The sequence below is a fragment of the Adelges cooleyi genome, unplaced genomic scaffold, assembly GCF_023614345.1.
Source record: "Adelges cooleyi isolate 19-005CV unplaced genomic scaffold, UGA_ACOO_1.1 ACOO_flye_CR_arks_rails_tigmint_CR_PRNA_23, whole genome shotgun sequence".
NCBI lineage: Eukaryota > Metazoa > Arthropoda > Insecta > Hemiptera > Adelgidae > Adelges > Adelges cooleyi.
This window is the reverse complement of record NW_026095893.1, coordinates 10295276-10320481: the sequence shown is the minus strand read 5'-3', so window position 1 is coordinate 10320481 and position 25206 is coordinate 10295276. Positions and strand designations below refer to the sequence as shown.

Genomic DNA, 25206 nt, shown 5'->3' with positions numbered 1-25206 from the left:
GAATCGTGGGCTGTAAAATAAAAAAACTACTGCGCCAGGCCAGGCTCCTTATGGAAAGCCTATAGCGTGCAAGTTGTAATGTGAATTTAACCGAAGCAAAACCTATAAATGCTATAAGGGGCCGGCCGCAGTATTTAACGGTGGGGCGGCTGTTGCTGATAAATTTTGAAATATATACATGCATGAATTTAAAAATCTTTCATTTTATAGGATACGCTATTCAAAAATAAATACATTTCATTTCTAGGTGGTTTAATTCAGCACAATATATAATTAAATAAAACACATTTCATTTTTGAAATAATATCACACAGAATGTTTAGTTAAATAATAATATATTATACTCATATTTTATGAGCTAAGTAGATATACTAACTCACTCTAGACATTTTTATTTTTATAAAACATGTTAAGAGAACGTCATACCACTATTTATTAAGTAGTTAGGTATAGGCAATTTTTTGCAAAATATTAATTTAAAGATTAAACTGCGACGTGTAATTATTATTAACTTTTTTTTACATATTTAAAGCAATGAGAACTTTATCTAGGTTCTCTCGTCGGCTTTTTTGTATATATTATTAAGCTAACATTAACAATTTTATTTTAATTCTTGAATTTTTTTTACTTTTTTAAGTGCATGTATTTAAGGTGAAATTTAAGTTTTCTAAAAAAATCGACGACAGAACTTAGTCATAGTTCTTCTCTTTTTAACAGTATCGACACTTTTTTTCTAATTTTGCTTTGACCTGCACTCTTTTCTATAAACATGGCTTTACGATTATTTTTAAAGGGTATGACGTCTTCTTAATTATTGTTTAATAAACTTCAATTTTGTGTTAAAGTTGTTAATATAGTCAACTATACAGGGTCTAGAAGTGTAATGATTAATTGCTAACTGTTATAAACGTTTATAGAACTTTCTAGGTTTACAATGGTATAACACACTTTAAAGCCAACATACTATGCCACATGACAATTGACTTTAAACTTGAAATTGGTTCGATATTTGTATTTGTAGGTATAATTTGTTATACGTATGCGGTATGACACATTTCATCCACACTTGTACAAATTTTAAAGTTGTAAAAAATAGTCTTTAAACTATATAATACTATGTGCAATATGCATGTACATTGTACAATATCAATTAATGTAAATATAATGGTTTCATTTAAAGTAAACAAGTAGTGATTGTCAAATAACAACAGAACAATTTTTCATTGTTCATATCATGCATGACTTTATTCTATATTCTATGATCAGTTTTTACATATAATATTATATATGTTATAGAATATAATCATGCTATGTATATAACGTGATTTAATTTTTAACATAAAATTGATAGTTGATATTTCACGGTTGTACAACTAATTATGAAAAGTGCCTTTAAATGAAAGTGTTATAAGATATGTCAGTTCATTTGCTCGAACTTTCTCTGTAATAGAAATTGCGCTATTGAATACTAATACCAACTTCGACGACTTTCTCCAATTACAGTAGGTATTGCTGTACACACATGCAAGCAAATATATTATAGTTATAATAGTTATAGATCAACTATAATTCATTATGGTATAGAGACACTATCAATTTATAGTTGAAAAATGACTATATAAATGTTAGGTGATTTAAATTTAGACATTAGTTGGCTTAACTACATATTTGCTTATACCTAATTCAGTTATACCAACTATTAATTGATCATGTCTCTATTTTAACCATAATTTATTACAGTAGATTCAATTATTTAACTACATTTTTTGCGTAAATATGCTTACATTTTGGTAACATTGCTATTTATAATTTTACAAAATTTTTAGTTTTTAAACATAATAATAAATTTAAAAACCGGTCTGGAGTAATATTGAACAAATACTAATATTTTACTAAATACCAATCGGCCTTTTTTAATGTTATTAATAGTGAAGTATTTAAAGAATTATTTTTAAATCTATTACAAAACTATAATTTATGATTGCATGTGAAACCAGCTTTGCATTTGGTTGGTAAAACAGGGGCGAAATTTCAGTTTTTCTTAGGGTGGGGCAAAATTTGTATAGGCCCTATGTTCATTTACAAATATAAATATTTTTTCCAAAACACTTAGGTACAAAATAGTAATAACACAAATATTATAAACCTTCGTACTTATTAGTTATTATACTTGGTAGTTAGTTCAGACGGTTCATTATTAGTAAAGGTAGTTGCACAAAAAACAGATAATTTACGGCCTTACGTTCCGAAAATTTGACCAGCCCATAAAAATCAAAGGTGGGGCAAATGCCTCCCCTGCCCCCCCCCAAATGACGCCACTGTGGTAAAACTATTAATTAACCTAAATTAACTAGTTAGTTATTTCAACTCTTAAATGTTTTAAAAAAAAAAAAAACATTTTAACTATGTTTTTTCCTTGTTCAGGGAGTGCGGAACACATCTATCCTACGTATATGAATAGTATTTTAAGTTTTAAAAATTATGTAGATGCTAAAAGTATAGGCATAAATGAATATAAATATAGAAAAACATAGCTACATACAAAGCTTATAATCATAATGCCCACAACAAGGATGGGATAAATGATACTAGTATTACCTCCCTAGTAATTTTGTTCCATTTGTTTTTACGACCTTAAAGTATTTAAGTAGTACTTTATTTTCTGCAAGTTCGGGTTTCCCGAGTTCCGTCTATGGCTATAATTTAAAGAGCTCAATATTTTCATACGTACCCATTATACTTTTGAGTTTATAATTAATATCAATACCACATCATTATATTATAAACCACTACGTCCAATAATCTATATATATATATATAATAATAGCCTGAACTCAACTTTTCAAACAATAGGCGTTCAATGCTCTAATATAATCGAGAGTTTTAATTTGTTTGCCTTTGAAGTTGTAATGTATAATGTTATCGTGGTTTTCATTGTCTAAACATGTATAATGCCCGTCATGTTATATTATATTATAACGGTGATATGGTTTCGTGTTATCTATAAAAATATCATTAACGTTATTACACAACTAACCGTAGGTATTATGTTCTAATAAAAATATGTAATAATATATTATAGCCTATCTGACGTGAAACACTTGTAATTTATATATTATACATTTATATGTATGTTGTTACAACTAAAACAACCGGTTTATAAACATAATATATTAATTACCATCCAGTGGATTATTGACAATGACGATTGAATTTTTTTTAAAAGGTTTTTTAATTTATTTAATTATTATCTATGGTCTATTGCAAATATTACGACGCGACAGCGCGAACGTTTGATTATAATATAATTTTCAATTTTATTTTCTGTCTAGACACATTATTCTGTCATCAAATGCGCAATAGACGCATTAATATCGAGTATGGTGTTTATACACTGTAAACACGTTGTCGATAATGCACATGGGTCGTTAGCGTAACTTTATGGTTTCGAAGGAACGACCGACCTCACTTCAGATCTTAATTTACAATAAAAAATTGATTTGAAAATAAACAAACCATAGATTGCTGTAACTAAGTGCTTGTAATTTATTGCGTATCAGCATAATATATGTACATATTATATTATATGATTTGTATAATATGCTGATCAATTGTTTACTGTAAATTAAGATTTCAAGTGACGTCGACCCTTCCTTATAGGTATATTAAAAAAATATATTTAACATTATTAATGTAATGAGTTCATAAACTGATTTCCATAGCGAATTTTTAATATTATAATTTATAACAAATAATAACAGCTTAAAGCCGATACGCCAAACCACAAAAGAGATCATGAATTATTTTTTTTCAGAATTTAAATCGGATAAAATAGGAATTTACGACCAATTTTATTTATTTATTTAATAATTCAAACGGGCGAGCCCAATTACAATGGTATGCGGAAAGTAAAGAGAAAATTTAAGGTAAATAATGATATGAAGGTACAATAGGTTTAAGTATGATGGTAAAACTACTAAAATATACAATAAAAAAAAATAAAAGATAAAATAGAGTTACAAGGGTACATAGATACAATATAGATTTAAGTGATTAAATTGTATACTTGCTATTTACTTTTTGTCTAATGTCGTTTCAATATTGTCGATTACTTTAACTACTAGGTACAAGTACTGAAATGATATAAATTCGGCCAACTGTTGGTGTTTTCAAATGATTACTTAATGCAACGACGAGAATTTATTTTGTTATTCCAGCTATACATATATCGTGTCCCCACATTAACCATAATTGTAGTTTGTCCAAAATTGTTTTTCATTTTGCTGTATATTATACAATGTATTTAGCTACCTGAGTTATTGACTGAACGAGTAACTCAAATTAAATTATGTTAACAAAATGAAACTGTTGACATACATCGTTGTCGATAATATTTTTTATGAAATCTCTACGTATATACAAAAAAAAAAAAGGGTAAAATATACAGATTTAAAGTTATTGATACACTCTAATGTCGATTAAAATAATAGTGTTTTTGATGACGTAGGTATAGGTTGACGGCTGAAATTGACTACCATCATGTTTGCCAATAGTGCAAATCAACAATACTGAACATTAGCTAAAGTATCATTATATAGCCGCGAACGCTACAGTTCCTAGCGATATGCATGCGTAGTATAACCTATTTAATATTATGTTATTTTAATATATCGGACTGTATATGCGTGACGACTGACGAGGTCATACTCATTAGTCGTTTGTCGTTGCCATCATGTGCAAGCTATAAAATAATATCATCGAATGACATTACCACTAATTTCTAAAACGCGTAGATTCAATACACAAATACAATTTTTAAAACCCATCATTGTTAAAACGACAACTCCAGGTTGGGTCAATAATTTCAAGTTAATTTGTATTAGCCCGAAGGTAAAACTTTTATTACCTATTTACATCTTATAGCCATTTTGATAATAACAGATTCCAAGAAAAATCCTCACACATCGTAAAGTCCGATTTCGTTATTATTTTTATTAAAAATAAAGGCGAGCATTAATTACAGTTAAAATATAACCAAAAATTAATTTTAAAAAGTTGTAAAAATTGGTCATACTATTTAAGGTCTATGACCTTAAAAAATTCGATTTTATAAATCAATAGCCCTATAGACTATAAGAAGTTTTATTTTTTTAAATAAAACAAATTTTAACTGGATCACTCTAAAAGGTGTTTTTTGTCGTGTTTTAGAGCAAAAAACACCGCGACATGCGCCTTATATGGTGCAAATGCTACACCACTATTTTTTTATGCATATAAAACATGTCTTTGTCCACTGAACATGCACTTTTCTGAAGAACTGAGCAATTTTATAGTAAAAGTATATACACATATAACAAAATTTTAATTCAGACTCTATACCCTTTTTTGTTTATAATGTTTGTTACAATTTTTAGAAAATAATCATACTTCGTAAAAACAGAAATTTACAATAACTATTAAAAAAATGTACCTATTATTGAAAATTGTCTATATCAATGTTCAGATAAAACAAAATTTTTTACTGATGCAATTTTATTAAAAAACAGTTTCTCATCTTTTGATACATTTTTTGTACAGAATACACATATCTGATTTATAAAAGTTAGTGACATAAAAAATGTATTAAATATTTAAGTACCCATGGATTTTTTTTCACTCTTTACTATTTTTATAATTAATTTTAGGCCAAGAATAATTAGCGTTATGTGTCTAGTTTTTTTTGTAAAATTGTCTGTTCTTCTTTACGCTTTATAAATAGGCTTCTTGATTTATAGTCGCATACTTTGTTTTAAATGTATAATGATTATTCAAGTGAAAACAAATATTTATTATAAACTATTTTTATTATAACCCTAACAAGATAATATTAATATTATATTATGTTAAAATCTTCACATAATACGTCTAATTGCGTCTATTACTTAATTTAGTTATATGATTTATAATATTAAGTTTGTCTATGTTCTGCAATAAGTATGTTTGTCTTCTAAATTGTTCAATTCGCCCGTGTTATGCATTTTATTAACGGACCATACAAAATAGTGTAACCCAGATCCAGTTGTGTCATATCTTGTCATTTAATTATACCTAAAACTATATAGGTTTCATTAGCATTCACCAGTCATGTATACATCAGAAACCCACCACACGCCATAATGTGTTGCATTAACTCGAATTCTAGTGGTCACTAATTAGTCGTAAAACGTTGTAAACCTACTTAATAATATGTAATAAACATGTATTGGATGCCACACAATATTGTTAATATTAATTATATCATATTTACATAATAGGTAATACATATAGGTGATTAGGTACTTTTTTTTTTGACGATAAAAAACTACACGCTTGCATTTTTTTAAACAGTCGTAATAAAAAATTAAATAGTTATTATAATTTATAAGCAAGTTCGTGTCGTCACGCGCTTTTGACGCATTATCTGTTGAAACATAACAAACATAGCAAACATTTTTGTAGTGCTATAATGTGTAATCACAAAAGCAATTATTAATAATAAAAAAAAAATGTTTGTAGCCTGTAGGTATTAACGAAACAGCTTAGCATAGTTGCTTGATACCCTCTTTAAAATTTGCTCGTTTAGTAAGTTATGTTTTCAACCAATCACAAACAAATTGTTGCAAAACCATCCTATTTGCCGCTACGCAGTTTGCGACTTTTGTATTGGAAAAAAAATGTATAAAAAAATTGTTTACTCTATTAGAGGGAAATTTGAAATAACAATGTTCCCCATTTCATAAATATTATCTTACTTTTTGTCTCAGTTCCACCACAGAAATGGTTTTAGTTTATTTCATTGTATAAATTTTAAATACATATTTAATTATTTAAACAAGTATTAATCTAGAAATACAAAATGAAAGGAGTCAATTTCAGGGCTATTAAACGACTTATTAGTAATGATAGGACGCTGAACATAAAAAAAAATAAAGGAAATTGTCTAAGGTCTACTGGTTCCACTTCTGTTCCTAAAAAAATTAATTCGTGTATAGGTATATTTGTTTGTAGGCATTTATCATAAATTATGCGTGGTTACGCATAATTTATAATATATATATATATATATATATAAGTAATAATAATCACACTTGTGTCGTAAAACTTAAATCGCTTACCTAACTTTTTTAGCACAGCTTAGGTTTAGCAGTAATGCAAAAACTGTTAACATTTTCCACGAGCTTCTAAGTATTAAATTTTTTTTTATAGCCGATATCATATAAATGCAGTAGCTAATAAAAAAATATTACATAAAATAATTTCTTTAGACTATATGATATGATGACTATTATACAGAGATGTCAATAAGTTATTTATGTTAGGTTAACTTAGTCCAACGGGGATTCTAAATGTATTATACTACAGCGCGAATAATTGAAATAAATATATTTTTATACTTATATTTAACTCTTTTGAGACGTTAAATAAATTAACGCAAACCGAGTACAACTGCCAGAAACGTTGATATTATAGAGATCTAACCCAAAATGACGTTTCTGACATATTGGGTGTTCCAGTTAACATAATGGACGTGTAGGGGCGTACAACGCGCCGTGTGAATACATAAAATATATATTATTGTTGCCGTTGGGCATATATCCTTTGTTGTTAGTTATTCCTCGGACAGTCTTGCACGTCTATAAAAATCACAGCCGTTTGTTGCCCGTAATAAGGATACCGAAAAATCGTATTTATACATTCTCTACACCTATATTTTATAACAACAATAAAACAATTATATTAAGTAAACCAAATAGGTCTAAATTATTGTATAGTGTGATATAATTAATCAAGTATCTGGAGTAATTATAGTCTAAAATTAAATTATATTCGTAATGCTATGTAGAATTCGTTAAGTTTGTTTTTTTCTTGTAATTAAATAAATTAATTGAGTTTAAAAAAATACTTATTAAATATATATGTATTTAATATTATATTATTTATGCATGATTTCTATCTCAAAACGCGTCGCGTATATAAGCGGGACGATACATTAAAATCGTGTGTGTCTAGAATCATAGCTATAATTATAATATAATTTATTGCTGTATTTTTAAAAAAAAACGTGTAATGTATTCGACGGTGAACGTTTGGGAAACCCTGATCGAATAGTCGACGCAACAAACTCGGTGTGGTTTTTTAGTAGGCCTGTTTGGTGTAAGCCGAAGCGGTAGAATATAAAAAATAAAAATAAAAAAAAATGTTAAAAACAACAAATAGTCAGTAACAAAAATGGAGGGGGGAACGCGTCGGGCTCGTATGGAATATCGTGTATTGCGTTCAAGGTTTATATTGTGATGTCCGATGGTAAAAAAAAAATAATAATAATAACGCAGAGATAACGCGGGCGCGGGTTGATGTGCGTGCGTGCGATAGACGAACGCAAGTCATGCACGTCGCGGCCGAGGAACGCGGTCGGTGCGGCGGTGGAGCGGGGCGCGCGGCTCTGTTATTACACATTACAGTATACAGGCGCACGCACACACACACACACACAGGCAGCTATTATAGTCGTTATAATGTTCTTACCGTGGTTAGAGAACTAGCGGCCTGCGGCGGCTGGTGGCGACGGTGGCCAGGCAATTGCGACGATGCCAAGTCGCCGCCGACGACGAACGTACGTTATTACACGGCTCGTCGGCTTTGCCTTTCACCGGGCGCCTCGTACCCACTTCACCGAGCACACTGCAGGATACTATAATAATACATATATAATAATAATAATACCATTGCTGCTATACGGAACTCCGGGTTCAAACCAACGCAACGTCCTTCATCAGTACCATTACGTTACACTGGACACGTTTTATGAAGCGCGCTGTTAGAGAAGGGGACGTATCTACCCGCCGGCGGTAAAAATAATGTAATGTGTTTTATTAACACGGACAATACATACTGTATTATGTATTCAGATGTAGAATTACGTTTACCGATTTTAGTACCTACTTATTGTATTGAGCAAACTGAAATTGCTTTTTCGGTAAGTTCGGTTTTTCGTTCATTCAACGCGGTGTTCCTTTGGACCAACGGTCGTATTGCCGCAAATATAGAGTACAAAGTCGACAGGTTATAAACTTGTACCCCTCGACATTGTTTCGATCCCCCCCCCCCAATTTTCTCAAAAACAAAATTTGCAAGCAAACTGACGTAGTAGCCACGGCATTTTCCTTGTTCTAATTATTTTTTGGCAGGATTAATGCTTCGCGCAATACATATTTTATGTTTAGGCTCGTCAAGAAAAATTGGCAACTAAATTGTAATGTTTACTTAACTGAATAAATATTATTTTTTAATGAAAATTTACTATGTCCAATTGAATTTTCATAACTTATAACGTTCGGTAAGGGTGATAACAATAAAAATTATCATTAATTATCTTCACAAACAATTATCACCACGTTTATCAACATTTATGTTGATACAAATACATTTTTTCGTGCAAAGACTATCGTTATTTATTTGTATAAATTACAGAAAGTATCTGATTACCTTATACAATTAAAATAATTAATGTAAAATTGCGTACCAACACGGAGATTTATTTAGTATTCATACATGTTGTGTGAACAACATCCAAATTAAATAGTTCAACTTGAACCCAACTTATAAACTTTCACCGATAATGATGATTGGGGAACGTTGTTCAACATTAATATTTCTGTTTTACTTAATACATTGTGAGTAGTTCAGATCTCTAGACCCGATTAAAGAGAAAATAAAGGACAGAGGAGAAGATATTGTAAATGGAGACGTCAAAAATTGGAAGCATAGATAATGAAATAATGACATATTTTAAATTATAAATATCAGTAGCGATTTGTGTAGTTGGATCTAGGATGTTAGTATAAGTAATTTAGTTTATAGATAGAAAATGGCTACTAGTTAGGTTGGCAGAACACGTTTTTTGCCGTACATTTTCGCTTTTCTTCGCGGAAAACTTATATAGTTGACACAAACAATACAAGACACAATACATTTTCTAGTTGGAATAACTAAATAAATAGTTAGACCAACTAAACATTTAGTTTGGTCAACTAAATGTTTAGTTGTGTCAACTATTTAGAACATTTAGACAGTTCGACATTTAGAAAGTTTGTTCGAAGAACAATGTTCAAATTCTTTTTTAATTAGCTGACGCTTCCCACGTTTGTTTAAAATGTCTTCAAATTCTCATACATTTTTTGTTACGAAGGCACTACTTCGCTGGAAGTTACCATAATCAGTTAACTACATTCATTATCATTTACACTGAAAATACTTTTGACCCGATAATACGATGCGATAACATTTGTGGCGTAGTTGACAGCTTAAAATTCAGAACATTCAGTAAAGTTCAGGTTGACAAAATCGATCAACGCAAAATACTGTTGCCCGATATACTATTATAATATAATACCTACACCACCACAACCTGAAACGAGATCGGCCCAGTGGGAATCCGGCATTTGCGCACCTGCTAATCGGATTAGACCACCCTCATTATCAAGTTAAATTCGTGCATTCAACGTTTATGATGTAATAAAAGATCTGATAATTACTTGTTTATATTTTTGTATAATCGTAATTTACCGAGTTATGTACAATTATTGTTAACGAATAATGATTAGAAGAAAAAAAACACAGCCACAAATGGAGGTACATACTCAAGTTATACTTGGGTTGTAAAATATGTTATTTACTGAGTATGTATAAAAACAAATCTTATAGTGTGTATATATTTTTTGACAGTTCTTATTTTTTAAGTTAAAAAACGTATTTAAATACGTGTAGGTATGTTTTATGGTTAATATAATATGGTTACCTGTTTAAAACACATTGTGTACGAAGTTGGAATACGGAAAGTCTTATAAAGTACACGTAGCACAAAATGTTATTATTATTATTTTTTTTTTAGTGTTTGGGTAGACATAGCCCGAAATGACCTTAAGTGAAATAATGTTATCAGCACTGACTATACGAACCAATGTCGCATGTATAATGCATGAGTACTTTTGTAAGATTCGAGTGCTATTCAGTGTATGAGTGTGATGTCGCTTGCATGAATAATTTAATATATTAGAGTGTATAACTAATGTTATGTAGACGGTATACACACGATGGAATATTTTCCTTGGAAAATCGACAATATGATTTACACTGAAGGCCCATTAACATTAGAATAAGAAAACAATTTGTATGCCTATCTAAAAGTAGCACACATAAGACTCATCACTTGTCTGGTCAAGCTGCAATTGGTGCTTGTAATTACCTATTTGTATAATTCTATGGTGGTACATACGTTGAACCTATTATAATTCCATAAAATATCAATTATCATAAGTCATAACTCATTTGCGCGTAAAATAGAAAATTACCTTTAAATCATACAACCAAACTAAGGTTAATACAATGATCATCGGTATTAAAACTTAAATCGTACAGCGCTGCAATGTTTTGTAACTTAAAATGCACAGTGGGGAGTGACTAATGTGTTTACTGTTTATACAATATGAGATGTCCTAAACAAAATATTTCTCAATGGAATCAGTGGCGTAGCGTAGTGAGCATATTTTTTAATTTAGTGCAAAGTAGGATGTAATAAAAGTTATATTTTTTATTACTATACAAAAATGTATGTCGATCCCTAATATTTATGCTAGATCACCTCATATTATTATACATGCAGTCGTCAGTCACAAAGTGGCCTCCTCTCTTACAAAAATGTACTCCTCCATTTTGTAGTTATAATAGACTATAACTTGCAACTACTCTAACCAACCTTATTTAACATTTTGTGGTTTCAGAAATAATTAGGCTGACTCCTCAGTAGACGATGGGAAACTGCACCATGATCCTCCAAGCATTCAAACAAATCGAGATAATTTTTAGTTTTTCTTATTCAATTTATAACTTTACTTACACTTGTAATTTTACTAACGGAAGGCTAGCCTCCTAATGTTATTCAAATCTGTATTGGCATTGTAATTAGCAGCTATTTGTAGCCAACTCTTTACAATTTGTAAATTAATTTATGCATATCATAATATATTATAATTTATGTTCTATCTATAATGTGAAGTTATCACTATTATACTATTTTTATTTATTAATTATTTGAATGGTAAATATTATATTATTATACAACAATGAACAAGTGTTGTATATAAAAAAATGTGAAATTTTAGATATTATAAATAAGTCAAAAGTGGGGTCACCAGAGGCTTCATCTAGATATTTCACACACCGGATTTTAAATAATTGAAAAACCTTTAAAAAATATTGTTTTCTTTCGTGTATTACAAGGAGTTTTTATAAGTAATGAAAACATTTATTGTTAAAATAGCAATAAATCATTTATGTTGTATTCTTCTTAGAATTGTAAGTACGCATTATTATTGTTAAAAGAAGAAAAACTTGTTTTCTTAGTAAGTATAATATTATGGCATGATTTACATTAACCAATCAAAAATGTTTAAAGTAAATCGCGTGTTAATTGACGTCAATAGTAATATTATTGCAATTTTACAATATTGTATCTAGAATATTCTTTGGTCTTATATAAAGGGTATATTTTTAAGGGCATATTTTGGAGGGTATCTTTGTTTCTCACTCTTTCACACTATTTTCATGTAAACCAATTGTAAGTATAACAAGTCTTTATTTATTACTTTATTGTATTAGTCTTAGTGAAATATGACTTTATTATTATTGCTATACAATTTTATTTTTTATTTTTACATTGAATGAAGACCTAGGGGGTAGGCACCGTCGTTAGTCATTTCACCCCTCAGGCCCTGGGGGGGGGGGGGTGAAATTCGTTTATTAAAACAATGTTAACAAAATACAATTCGATTTTTTAAACAAATAAATCCTGCCTCCAAATTTTGCCTCTCCCTTTTATTCGCTTTTTTTTTCCTCAGAAACTCTTGAATAAAACTGGCCGTCGCGTTCCATTTCTCTTCCAACTCTAGCATCTGTGGGACCATGGTTTCCGGAGAAAAGTTGCCGCTTGTGGCCCACTTATCGCACTGGAAAAACGTGTTAATTCGTATTTTGTCTGGATCCACTCTACTCAACATTCAACAGACATACCATAAATTTTATATGTACAGAAAAAATATGTAGTTGCACCCAACATAGGAAAACAATAAATTTGTTATTGGAACAACTGAATAAATATTTGTGTTTTTTCCGTGTGTCTGTTCTTGATTACACTTAAATTGTTAAATATCTACTACGTATTATATGGGAAGAAATCGAGATAGCTGTTATAAAATGGTGAGGCCGCGAAGTTTAAGTGGAGGGGAAAAGTTATAAGGCGTTCGGCATGCTTTTGGTGTACAGTATTATCTATGAATTAAGGGATGGTGAGGGCTGGGGGCTAGACCCGCCGCACCGCCTGCAACGCAATCGAACCAAGAATAGAAGTTTCTCGGAGGCGGAAGTAATTAAATGTTTTGAATAGTTCGAGGGGGAAAACAGAGCGGAAACTTCGCCCGCAGATATAATGGACAATAATAAAACGGAAATAATTATGTTTTCCAAGTGTGGTGAGAGATGCGTGCAATTTTGTGGCGACACTATAAAGTAAACGAGTCTTCAATAGAGGTATAAAAATCGAATTACTGACACTTGTAATTTATATCTATAGTTATACAATACAAATTACTTATAAGTCTCGAATCTCACTTGATTATAATTATAGAGTCGAACACTTATTAAAAATGTTTTAAAATATTTTGATTATTTTTGAAAAGCCAATCGAACCGTAGCGGCTAATACCCAATAGGCCGCTTCGATTTTAGATTATGGGGCTGATCATTAACATTGGATTCGTATCTTGTAGGCCATATATATTTTTAATAAAATACCGATAAGTTTAATTTTGCGACGCCTTAAAATTGTCCTCCGGGCTGGGACCTGTCCAATCAGTCCTTGTGGGTGGTTAGATATCCTTCACAGAACCCCACGGATGACAAAATTATTAGTATTTTTTTGTTTAAATATCAATTATGTGACATTGCCAAGTTGTAAATTGTTGAATTTGGTCATTCCTATTTTGCATGCTTTAAACCAAAAGCTATATTTTTGCAATAGTCTATGACAAGTTTATAACGTTAATTGTTATAACGTGTTGAACTATGATAACACCTGAATTATTATAGTACTTGTTGTTTTAGGTTGCCTCGCAAAACTTCAAAATAATAAATTATTTGAGTAGGTATACTAATAGATATATTTATGGTGAATGAGATCATACATAAATACACAATTATTTGCCAATAGAATTTTAGCTTCGATGCGGAACTGAGAAGGTTTTGTTTTTTAGTTTTTACAATGATGTTTTAATTTTTTTATTTATGTGCTTGGATTGGACTGTACTGATTTGAACTTACTATCGAAGCGTTTATTTAAAAGTGATTTTATCACTTTCATTTATAGTAATTCCTGTTGCCAGTGACCTTCCGTCTCCACTATGTTCCAACCCCCCTTGTCCTGGCTTTATTTTTTTAATATAATTGTATGTTTATTAAAATTCCATATAAACCGGGGATTTTCTAATTTTTTAACCGGTGTGCCTATTTTTTGGCCAATTCAGCTACAGTGCCTCTGCGCTTTGTTGAATGACACTAAATAATACAAACTCTCGTAGTTGTATATACTCATATATATATATATATATAAATATATATTTACATTAGAAACATTATTATTGTTATAAAATCGAAATTGAAATTAACAAAAATTATTACGACAAATTGTATTATTTATTTTATTTTTGTATGGACTACGGTGCACAGTTTGGTAACATCATGTCGTACTGTTGAGAATAGAATAAGTATTTTTGACAATCGCTTTACTTGGGGCCCCATGGTTATTTATACCTACAATGCAGGAAATTGTTTTTCTTTGTAACATAAAATCATATAAGTTTCGTGCAAACAGTTTTCGGTTTAAATGTTTAAAAAAAAAGTATCGTGTACCTATACAATTAATGCGCATATCATTGTGGGAAAAATCTTGATAATTTTATGGTCAAAAGTAGCTCACAAAAATATTGTATTTTATTTTATTTAATACTGTGTCTTCATTATTTTTGTGACTAAGCAGTGGCGGTTCTAGCGTGCGGGTAAAGTGGACAGTTGTCCGTGCCATTTTTTTTTTGTGGGTGTCTTGGGGATAAAAAAGTGTGGATTTAAGTTGCACCAGCAGCTCACTTAAAATTATACTTTTATCCGTTCGAAATTTGAGTCCCAAAACCGTCCCTGTGACAAGGTACATATATAGTAGGTACTAGGTAATAGAATATATTTAATGTTAATTCGTAAACACAGTAATAATAACTGGGCTATAATTTACTGGTTTATCGTATGACATTACATTATATTTAGTAGAGTGATTTCACAATTAGAGTTACACAATTATTGGGTTTGACACGTTAAACGTATGTTAATATTATATTAATGTTATAATATTATATTAATAAATTAATTAGTTGAACTCGCCTGAAATTCTACCTACTATTCTAGCGGAATATTTTAATTGTACTTTTGCTCGTTTTCAAATTATGTTGCAATTACATTTGTCCATAACAGGCAGCTGTACTCTGTAGTGTACTGACAGTAACTTCATTTTGTTTTTTTTTTCCAGACATTCGATGATCACACACGCGCAGTATGCACCTATTATAATGCAACGAAAATACGGTAGAGTGCGCACGGGTACGCGATACACAGGCCGCCCGTCATCCAACCCGCTTTGTTTGGCCAACGACCGAGGTATTATTGAAGTCACGCCTTAACACACCGCCCGTATGCTTGCACATGAAATGCTCCTCCCATAGGTTTCTTTTCGAACAAAACATACAGCTCGCTCGGTGTATGCTCTCACACACGATCGATTTATGTATTGCCTACATTTTATTCGTTGCGCTCTAAACCATAAAACTTCACACCAATTTGAAAATATAAAAAACATTTTTTTAGGTTTGTTGCGGTTTAAAAAAATATCATAGATGTATACCTAACAAGATTTTTTTTTGTACTCGAAGTCTTCAAATTTTAGTTGTTCATGTGTAAAAATTATTTAGAAATAGGTAGGTACGTTAAAAAATACCTAACATAAGTACCTATTGTCGGCTAGGGTCGGTAGGGTTGGTATCTATTGTCGCGCTTATATAATATGCTTACGTCAATTAAGTTAAGTTAAGTTAATCTGGATTAATTATGCATACAATTTTTTTTTTTTTACAAAAGTGTTTATTACATTAGTACTATACAATTGTATAAGTACTGATTTGGTAGTATTTGTTTCTGTTTTTGGTGTCTTTTTTTTTTGCGCCCTATATTACATGTTTACGCGTTAAAGTAAATCATACAAATAGCCCTAAAATATAATTCGCCCAGAGGTAGCTGCTCCCCTGCACCCACGGTAGCTACGCCACTACTTGTAGCTCACATAGAAACACATCAAATGATAAATTTACTAGGCCAAACTTTTTTCAAATTTAAAGCTATTAATTTACTGTGGAGTTTTACTTGTAAAAACGTTTTTTTATTAATTATTATACATATTTCGAATTATCTAAAAAAAAAAATGGTTTATAACAATTTTAAAATATAATTATGAAACGAAAAAACAAGCAATACCATCGAAATTGCTTTCTAAACCCAATAGAATATTCAGAGACAGCCAATACTATTTTTATGAACCAGCTAATTTATTTGTGGTGTGTAACAATTCTGATTACTGAAATACATAGCAAAGAAAAAAATTGTAAATACCTATTATCAGATTTACCGATTTTATTAATTAATTTATTATTGTGTAAATTAACATTTTTACGTTAGAATTCCATTGGCGTAGTCGTAAGGTCTAAGGGATATATAGGTACTTAGGATGATTCTGATTGACGTTTCGATGTTCAAAAACGTTAGTAAATACTATAACCTATATGAAAAACCCATTCGGTTGCAGCCATAATGCAAGTGTTATTTTTAACTTTTGGAATAAAAATGTATATTTTACATGTTTATACTGTACACGTTCAAATGACAAAATGCTCTAGACGACTGTCAACTAACTCGCGTCATGTTAACTGTATAATTGAAGACCTTGGGGCAACAACAAGACATGTCCTTTTTAAATTTTTTTTTTTTTTCAAAATGTTTTTAAACCCAAAAAAATTTTTTTTTTAAATATTTTAAACAATTTTTTTTTTTAAATTTAAAACGTTTTGAAAAAAAAAAATGTTTAGAGTATTTTGAAAAAAATTTTTGGGTTTAAAAACATTTTGAAAAAAAAAAATTAAAAAAAAGGACATGTCTTGTTGTTGCCCCAAGGTCTTCAATTGAGAATCAGAAATCAAATATATTGTTAAGTTAAAAACCGCAATAACAGGACCTCCCCTCTCCCCCTCCCCATAACCCTATACAAATAACCAGAGACTATGCTACTACGACAAGTAGCCCCACTATTTTTCCCGCTAAGATAGCCGACTTGGAGACTAGGTTCCATGCCGCTATCTTAGATAACCTGTACTGCGCCATATTACTCTCATGGGAATACGCCACAGGTACAACCAGGGTGGTGGCTATAGTAGTTTTAATGTGACGCACTGTAGGACTTAAGTCATTCTGCCTAGTAAGAAAAAAAAATACCGTTCAATACATCGTGGTGATAAGATATCAATGGTAATAGTATCTTGAAAAAAAACAAAAATATTTTAAGATATGTGGTAAATTTATTTTTTATCATATAGAGTAACAAACTTAACAATGTGGACTTTTTTTCATTTATGTGGCCATACTGATTTTAGTCCTACTATTTACTTCACTAATGAATACAAGCTAGCATATTATATGCACTTACATCATGTAACAGTTGTTACAGAAATATTGTAAGGACTAAGGGCCCTTTGGACTACTAGGTTCCAGACCCGGTAAACTCTTAATCCGGTCCTGCTTACATGCATTGAAGGGTTAATTACGATTCTCCGTTATATTTTAACATAATTACTTATAGAAATATAAATTACTTACAGAGTTCGCTCTAAATTTTTTAATATCTTATTGCAATACACAAAACTCAGATTTATTAAAAAATGTTGTCATTATTATTATTATTGATTGATATAAATACAAATAACAACAAATATTTCTCTTAGAATGGGTAGAAGAGTAGGAAACGTTTCCGTAATTTGCTTTTTAAGTATAGTTTTAGAAACTAAGGTTTGAAAATTATAATAGAGGTATCTCACGTGACTCTATAATATAGAATTACATAATGATTTTAAAAAACTGTAATGACATAAAATTTATTAAGAAAAAAAAAATCCTATGTCGTAAGTTTAGGGTAGAAATTATTTTTTATGTTTTATCACAGTATTCTAAAATCATTACTTCACGAATAAAATTGAATAAAATCTAAATGTTTGGAGAGTGAAAATAACTATTATTAGCATCTTTCTTAGATCATTGATTAATGACCCCAAAAGTTATAACATTGACCTCCAGATTACCTTTTATTAGAATTGGTTGTTTAAATAATTGCCTAACTTCGTCTCCAAATACTAAAGGCTAGGAAGGCCCGTGAAATGACATGATTAACAGTAAAACATAATATACCTAATACGTCTACTGCGGATGAACATTATTTCTTATTGTGGTCTGTGAAGATAAGTAATTTGTTTTCCGAGTCGGCAGCTCATGTCATTCGTGAATAATAGTAACGGTTATGTTGACATGTAATTTACAATTTTTATTCCGGCGTGGCGCACGAATTAGTCACATTTCGTTTATCCTATGTAATTTATCTGTGAGTCGATATATGATTAGGTTAATAATTTATACATGTGTTTGAAGAGGATATACTGGGTGTAATGATTAGGAGTAATATTATGTTTAATTGTTTAACCATTCCATACAATATTCTTATTGTAGATATTAATTATTATTAGATTGATGCGCGTTTGAAATTGAGCATTGACACAGAAATTAATTATTATACGCACAATGTACATGCTGTTTCATAAGCATAATATTATTATAAAAAGGTCATAATCGAAAATGTACCTAATTCACGGTCACGTTACGTGTATCTACGCTGTATAATATGTTTAAATCCGTTGTAGGACGTAGGTAGACCGACATTAGATAGGGCTGTTGCTTTTAATTTCTATCTTATTCTATGTACAAAGTACAAACTACAAATAACAACGTGTGAGTAAAAACTGAACTGAAAAATATGTCTTCTCATAGGCAGACGCCTCTTATGGTTGTGAGTTAAGATAAAGCCGGACGTGGTTCGACCTTATTTTTCAAGACTGGTCTGGGGTCACGATAACAGTAATATATTATCTTTAATGTAATGCACCGCTTGTCAAGGCGAGGGCGACCCGGGGTCAAACAATAGGGATAGTAACTATGTACGCCGAATGTAGTAATTTGAATTTCTTTTCAGCGGCGCCGCCGGGACTTGGGTGGTCTACAAATTTGAATTACCCCCCCCCCCTAGCCCTCCGGCTATCAATCACCCAGTACCTATGTGCAGCAGACAATGCGTGGTGCTCTGCGGGTGCTCGATTGCATGGCACGCTCTAGTTGTAGTCATTTGTACTTCGTATACAGGTTCGCAGTGTTGCCGGCGATCGATAAATAATATGTGTACCGGCGGGTATGAGAGATATTAACGGTTGACGTTCGGACACACACTGTAAGACCTCATGTGCAATCTGCGTTATCATTTATCCGGCATTCTCGTATTAATTAAATTAAACATTCGGATTCACTAATATAATAATTATAAACATTGAAACTGCCTACTTGCCGGCAAAACACAATTTTCCGGTAGAAAGTCTGCAACCTATTTCCCGCTACTAAATTTCTGTTGTTTTTAACTTTTCTGAAATGGTCAAGTCGGGCCATAAAAAATTCTTGAAAAAAGAAAAATCCAAAGTCAAGTTGAAAATATCTCATAAGACTTTGTTGCCCAAAGGACAGAATGTGACGGACACGAATTTCAAAGTAAAGAAAATCGTACTGCAAGGCCAGTTGAGAGAACGCGGCGAGCATGAAATACTTTCCAAAGGCAATCTTAACATAAAAGCAAGTAACACTTTCGGTTCGAAATGTAAATTAACTTCATGGTGTATGGTTTTGTATAGGAATTGCTTACCAGACTCAATCATCACAACTTATGGCAAAGGCAGTCTGCACTGGAGGGTCTCAACGATCTAGTAGCGTTTTATCCACCACAAACCATGGCCGTCCACTTGTCTTCTTTTTTGGAAGCCGCGTCGCGTCTTACTCTCGATTGCGAGTCGGATATTCGTAAACTAGCTGTCAAATTATTGTCATCTGTGCTGTCGGCAGTCAATGAAGAGCAAGTAGCCCCTTCTTTCGAAATCGTCACTAGATATTTGGCCTGTGCTATGAGTCATATTAACTCCGCAGTAAGAGAAACTTCACTTAAAGTGCTTGAAGTTCTTATAGAAAAAAATCCAAAATTAACGGCTACTCATTGTCAGGTATTTTATTATTAGTTATTAAAAAGAAATTCACTAATTATGAACGTCGATTAATAGCTTACATTTTTTTATTCTTATTTTCAGTCTGTTGTGTTGCCGGGATTTTTAGATTTAATTTCATCGAAATTAAGTGATACGGGTTCTCGTAAACTTACTATTCAAATAAATGATCAGTCGTCCACGAGTGTATGGCGGTTAAAAGTGTTAAATAGTCTTCGTTCTTTATTGAGCGCTGTTGTTGAAAACACATCACAAGAATCTAAAAGTAAATTTTATAAAAAAAAATAGATTCTTAATACCTATTATTAAACGAGTCGTTATTACTGTTATATTACTTTGAATCGCATAATTTATACTTCATGCAATATGTCATGTTTGTCTATAAATGCAAATATTTCTATTTTAGTTTTTAAATGTATACAAAATACATTATAGTTATAAATATAATAATTTTTAATGACGTGTCTGGTATTTAGGTTCCGTTGTATTAAACAGAACAGTCAACTGGAAAGATTCTTGTCATCTGTGTGTTCCTTTGTACAATGAGCACAGTTTCAAAGTAGCTCCTTTAGATTTAAATATTAAACGAATGTGTGAAGTCAACTCTTCAATGAATGAAATTCAAGTATGTATAGTTTTCACTTGAACGTACGAGCTATACATTTTTTAATGAAAACTGTCGTGACTTTAATAGAAATACACTGTTTCATTAATGCCACTACTGATTGATACGTTTCTCGAAGTCGCTCCAGGAAAACGAGAAAACAAGAATAGTTCGGAATTATCTGTGCAAACTGTTTCAATTTTGAAATGCATTATTGAGATTATACTTCTCTTATGGAAAATCTTCCAACATTCAGACAACCCATCTGAACTAGTAAGTGTTGTTAAAATTAAGAATTAGAGTTTGTTCAATTTATTTATAGTTATGAAAACGTTGCACTTACACCAGTGGACTTAGAAAAAGCTATAAAAATACTAATTATGACTTATTATGATGATTTTTATAAAATAACTTTTTGTTTTTTAGTTAACGCAAAGTTAAATAATAAGAAATTTTTTTTTTCACATAAATTTTGTAATGATAGGACAAATTTTTTAATAGAGCAATATCTTAAGCTCTCGAGATAATGCTATGAATACAACTAAATTCAAATGTCTATTTTCAAAAAAAAATTTGCTATCCGAATTTACAGTATACCTACTTATATTTGAGCTTCAAATTTGTATTTTTTTTTTATACGAATAATTTCGATCAATAATAGTCTGATAACAAATATTATTAAAGAACGGTTAAGTATTGATTATTACTCTACTAAGAAAAATAAATTTAGTTTATCAATAACAAGTGTGGCGTTCTGAAGTAGAATATTAAGTAAAAGTAAATTTTTATAATGAAGTTGTAGAATAGGGTTTTTAATCAATTGGTAAATTTATTCATAATTATATTTCTAGATGCTTTGGTTCAGTGACAGTTACGGTGATAAAATATGTCAAACATTTTTTTCAACGGGCTTTCCATATTATATGCTCAACACCGGTGGTACAACAGATAAAGTCAAAAAACATAAGACTGACGCCGATGTTGTATTGGATTTATTTGGTGACAGTATGATACAAAATGATAGCAAGTGCACAAAACAAAATATAGACCTTTGCCTTGTATACTTGTTGCTCAGTAAATACAAAGTTTTACCTGTATCAATCAAAACAATATCAATCTACATTAACGGTATGGTTAATATACATAATAGAGAGAATAGTTAAAAATTAAATTTTTTTAATCATTTACGAAACGCTAGCACAGTTTGGTGTCGGCATAGGGTGGGTGGGAGAGGTCACAGATTCTTAGGAATTATAACTGAAAGCGATGATCACCTTCAAATAAACAATGATGCGAAACTGTAGTGGTAAAAACTTATAAGTATAAATAATTGTATAGACAATAAAGTATGTGTTTATAATAGTATAATTTGATTTTTTGGGGTTTCCTCAGTAAAAATATTTATCTTAAATATATTTAATAATTTTTAAAACTACAAAGTTACAATCTCTCTTACGTTTAACGTCCGTTATTCCTGCCGATCGGGGCTTAGGCGGTTTAGATTTGGCATTTTTGGGCTTATAGCTGATTGCCGACTTAACGCTACCAAACAAGTTGGCCCCAAAGAGAGGCGCAGGTGGCCATTTCTCCCCCAGGCAGTTGCTCGCCAGGAGAAACAAACCGCAAGTGACCGAGATTCGAACCGGCAACCATGGGTTGATACACTGCTGCCTTATCTCACTCTGCCACATGGCTGCGCTAAAAACTAAAAAGTTACAACAATTTTTTTTTTTTTTGGTATGTTTTGTTGATATATTGTTAACTCAAACAAGTTTTCGCTTTTTCTTCCCATTTTACAAAATAATTATTCAGTCTTAAAAATTAAGTTAATTCAATGAAAAAAAACTAATTTATATGTATAAATATACATATTTTTTCTAATAACTGTTGTCATTTTTAAAACCTTTTTCTAATACCTTTTGACCGTTGCATCATTCAAATAAAGTACCCAAGTTTAATATGGGGCGTATGTAATTTTCAAGTTTTGTTTTTTTTTTTAAAATAGTTTGACTAAAGATTCTTAAAATAAAAATGTATTTGTTGTAATTCCACTATAGATCTACCTCAGTCTAGTTTTCAGTCCTCAACAAGTTTTTACCCCTTCTGTAGGATAGGATTGAAAAGTGGTTGTAATGACATACAATCACATAATAGTAATATTGTAATAATATAATACCTTTCAGATCCACATCAAAGCTAACAATTGTAAAACCTAATCATAGACTTACTTAGTAGGCATAAATTACAGTACTTATAAAATGAAATTATAATTCAAACAATTAAACAAACCAAATAATTAACATTTTATTACATTTTTTTTTTATAGTTGAATTAATTTAATACTACTATTATTTCAAAAATGTTATCCCCTTTTTTTATGGTGATTGAGGTCGTATTTTCTATATTTATTTATAAATACAAAATAGTATTTGAATCCTATTTAAAATACACTATATAATATAGCTTTCTGCTTTAACCTATGTATTTAAAATACTATTTTGTATCTTTTAAAATAAATGTATTTTAAATTTGCTCATCTCTGGTTATTATACTAAACGTTTTTTTTTTGTAGATTTATTAGATTCCTACAAACAACTTGAACATCATTCATTTATCACACTTATGCATTGTTTGGAGGTCGTTCTTGACAATGGAAATGCCAATAAAGTCGATAATGTATTTGATTTGAACGCTGTTATTGACAAATTAGTAGGCATTCATAATGATATGGTGGTCAACGATGGACGACATAGGCATGAAAAAACTAAATTAGTGTTTAACTTTTTATGTTCAATTGCTTCAAAACCATATTTAAAAATGTCTGAACAGTAAGATAATTTTCTTAAATGTCTACCTAATACTGTACATATGTTGTTTTTTAAATTATATAGCATGCTAATTTATATTTTTATAGAGTCGAAGAATATAGCAATTGGTTGACTTTATTACCGGAATTTTTATGTCAACGTAGAGTACCTTATCATATAGTGAAGGCTTTATCAAATGTGGCCAGGTACAATTTACCGCAGTTTACCAAATCATTAAATTTATTGAAACCAGCTATTTTAGGTAAATAACAATAATTACATGCAATTCTTCTTATTAATTAAAAAATAGTGTATTTATAATAATTTGTTTAATACTTCTATAGATAACGTAGACATTATTGCGGACAACAAAGCTGATAAGATTGAAGGACAAACAATGTTAAAAGATATTATGTATACTGTATTCGATTGGGAAAAAGAAATTGGCCTTGTCTAATGTATTCCCTTCCAAATAATATACATAGCTAATGTTATTTTTTCCCATTTATGTATTTTTAACTTTTTGACCAAAACAAATTATAAAACTCAAAATTATATTTTCATTACAACTTTGCACACATAATGCCATGGTATCTTGGTAAATCATACCTCTTCCCACCTCAGACAGTATAATATGATGGTGCCCTTCATTCTTATTGTTTATATCTTAATCGTTTTTGAAAGAAGAGTAATTAAAATAATTTTGAATTTTAAGCTATCGTTTGTTGGACCATTCACCAATCATGCATATCAAATGTGCAGGGTCGTCCTGAGGCCTTTTGGGGCCTAGGACAACTAATGACTCAGAGACTGTATAAAAAATTGTTTTGCCTGTTCTATCACGTCTTACCGCCAACTTAATTAAACAATAATATCTAATATAACATTGTAAAAAATCATAATTTTAATGACGATTAAAATAAAAACTTAAAAAGAAGCAGAGATTGATAACATTTTTCAGCCAAAATTGAACTAAAAAAAAAAGCGGCAAGCAAAGAACTAAATGTCGCGTTTTATGGTAAATGGATTAAACAAAATACCTAGGCATGAAGTATGAACTTATATCGGCCACTAACTTAAAAGAAATACATTGATGTAATTAAACAAAAATTAAAAACTAGAAACATACGTACATAGAAAATTGGCTGGAACCAGTCATTTCAGCCGCTGATCACTACAACATTATGGTATGGTACTCATGTGTTCATGTCAAAAATGTCGATATCTACATAGGTGAAACTGAATTGACTAGCAAAGCGACATTTATGTGTATA

The 25206-nt window shown here is 30.5% G+C and overlaps 1 protein-coding gene across 1 annotated transcript; it reads left to right on the top strand.

Annotated features, from left to right (window-relative positions):
- The first annotated feature begins 19755 nt into the window (after window positions 1–19755).
- On the top strand, window positions 19756–24969 carry LOC126835380 (testis-expressed protein 10). The gene is made up of 9 exons (XM_050567926.1): window positions 19756–20099; window positions 20159–20521; window positions 20606–20786; window positions 20998–21146; window positions 21216–21398; window positions 21977–22253; window positions 23698–23953; window positions 24040–24194; window positions 24277–24969. Exons 1-9 carry the CDS (start codon window positions 19902–19904, stop codon window positions 24387–24389), a joined length of 1875 nt encoding a protein of 624 aa, XP_050423883.1. The 5' UTR covers window positions 19756–19901; the 3' UTR covers window positions 24390–24969.
- The last annotated feature ends 237 nt before the right edge of the window (window positions 24970–25206 follow it).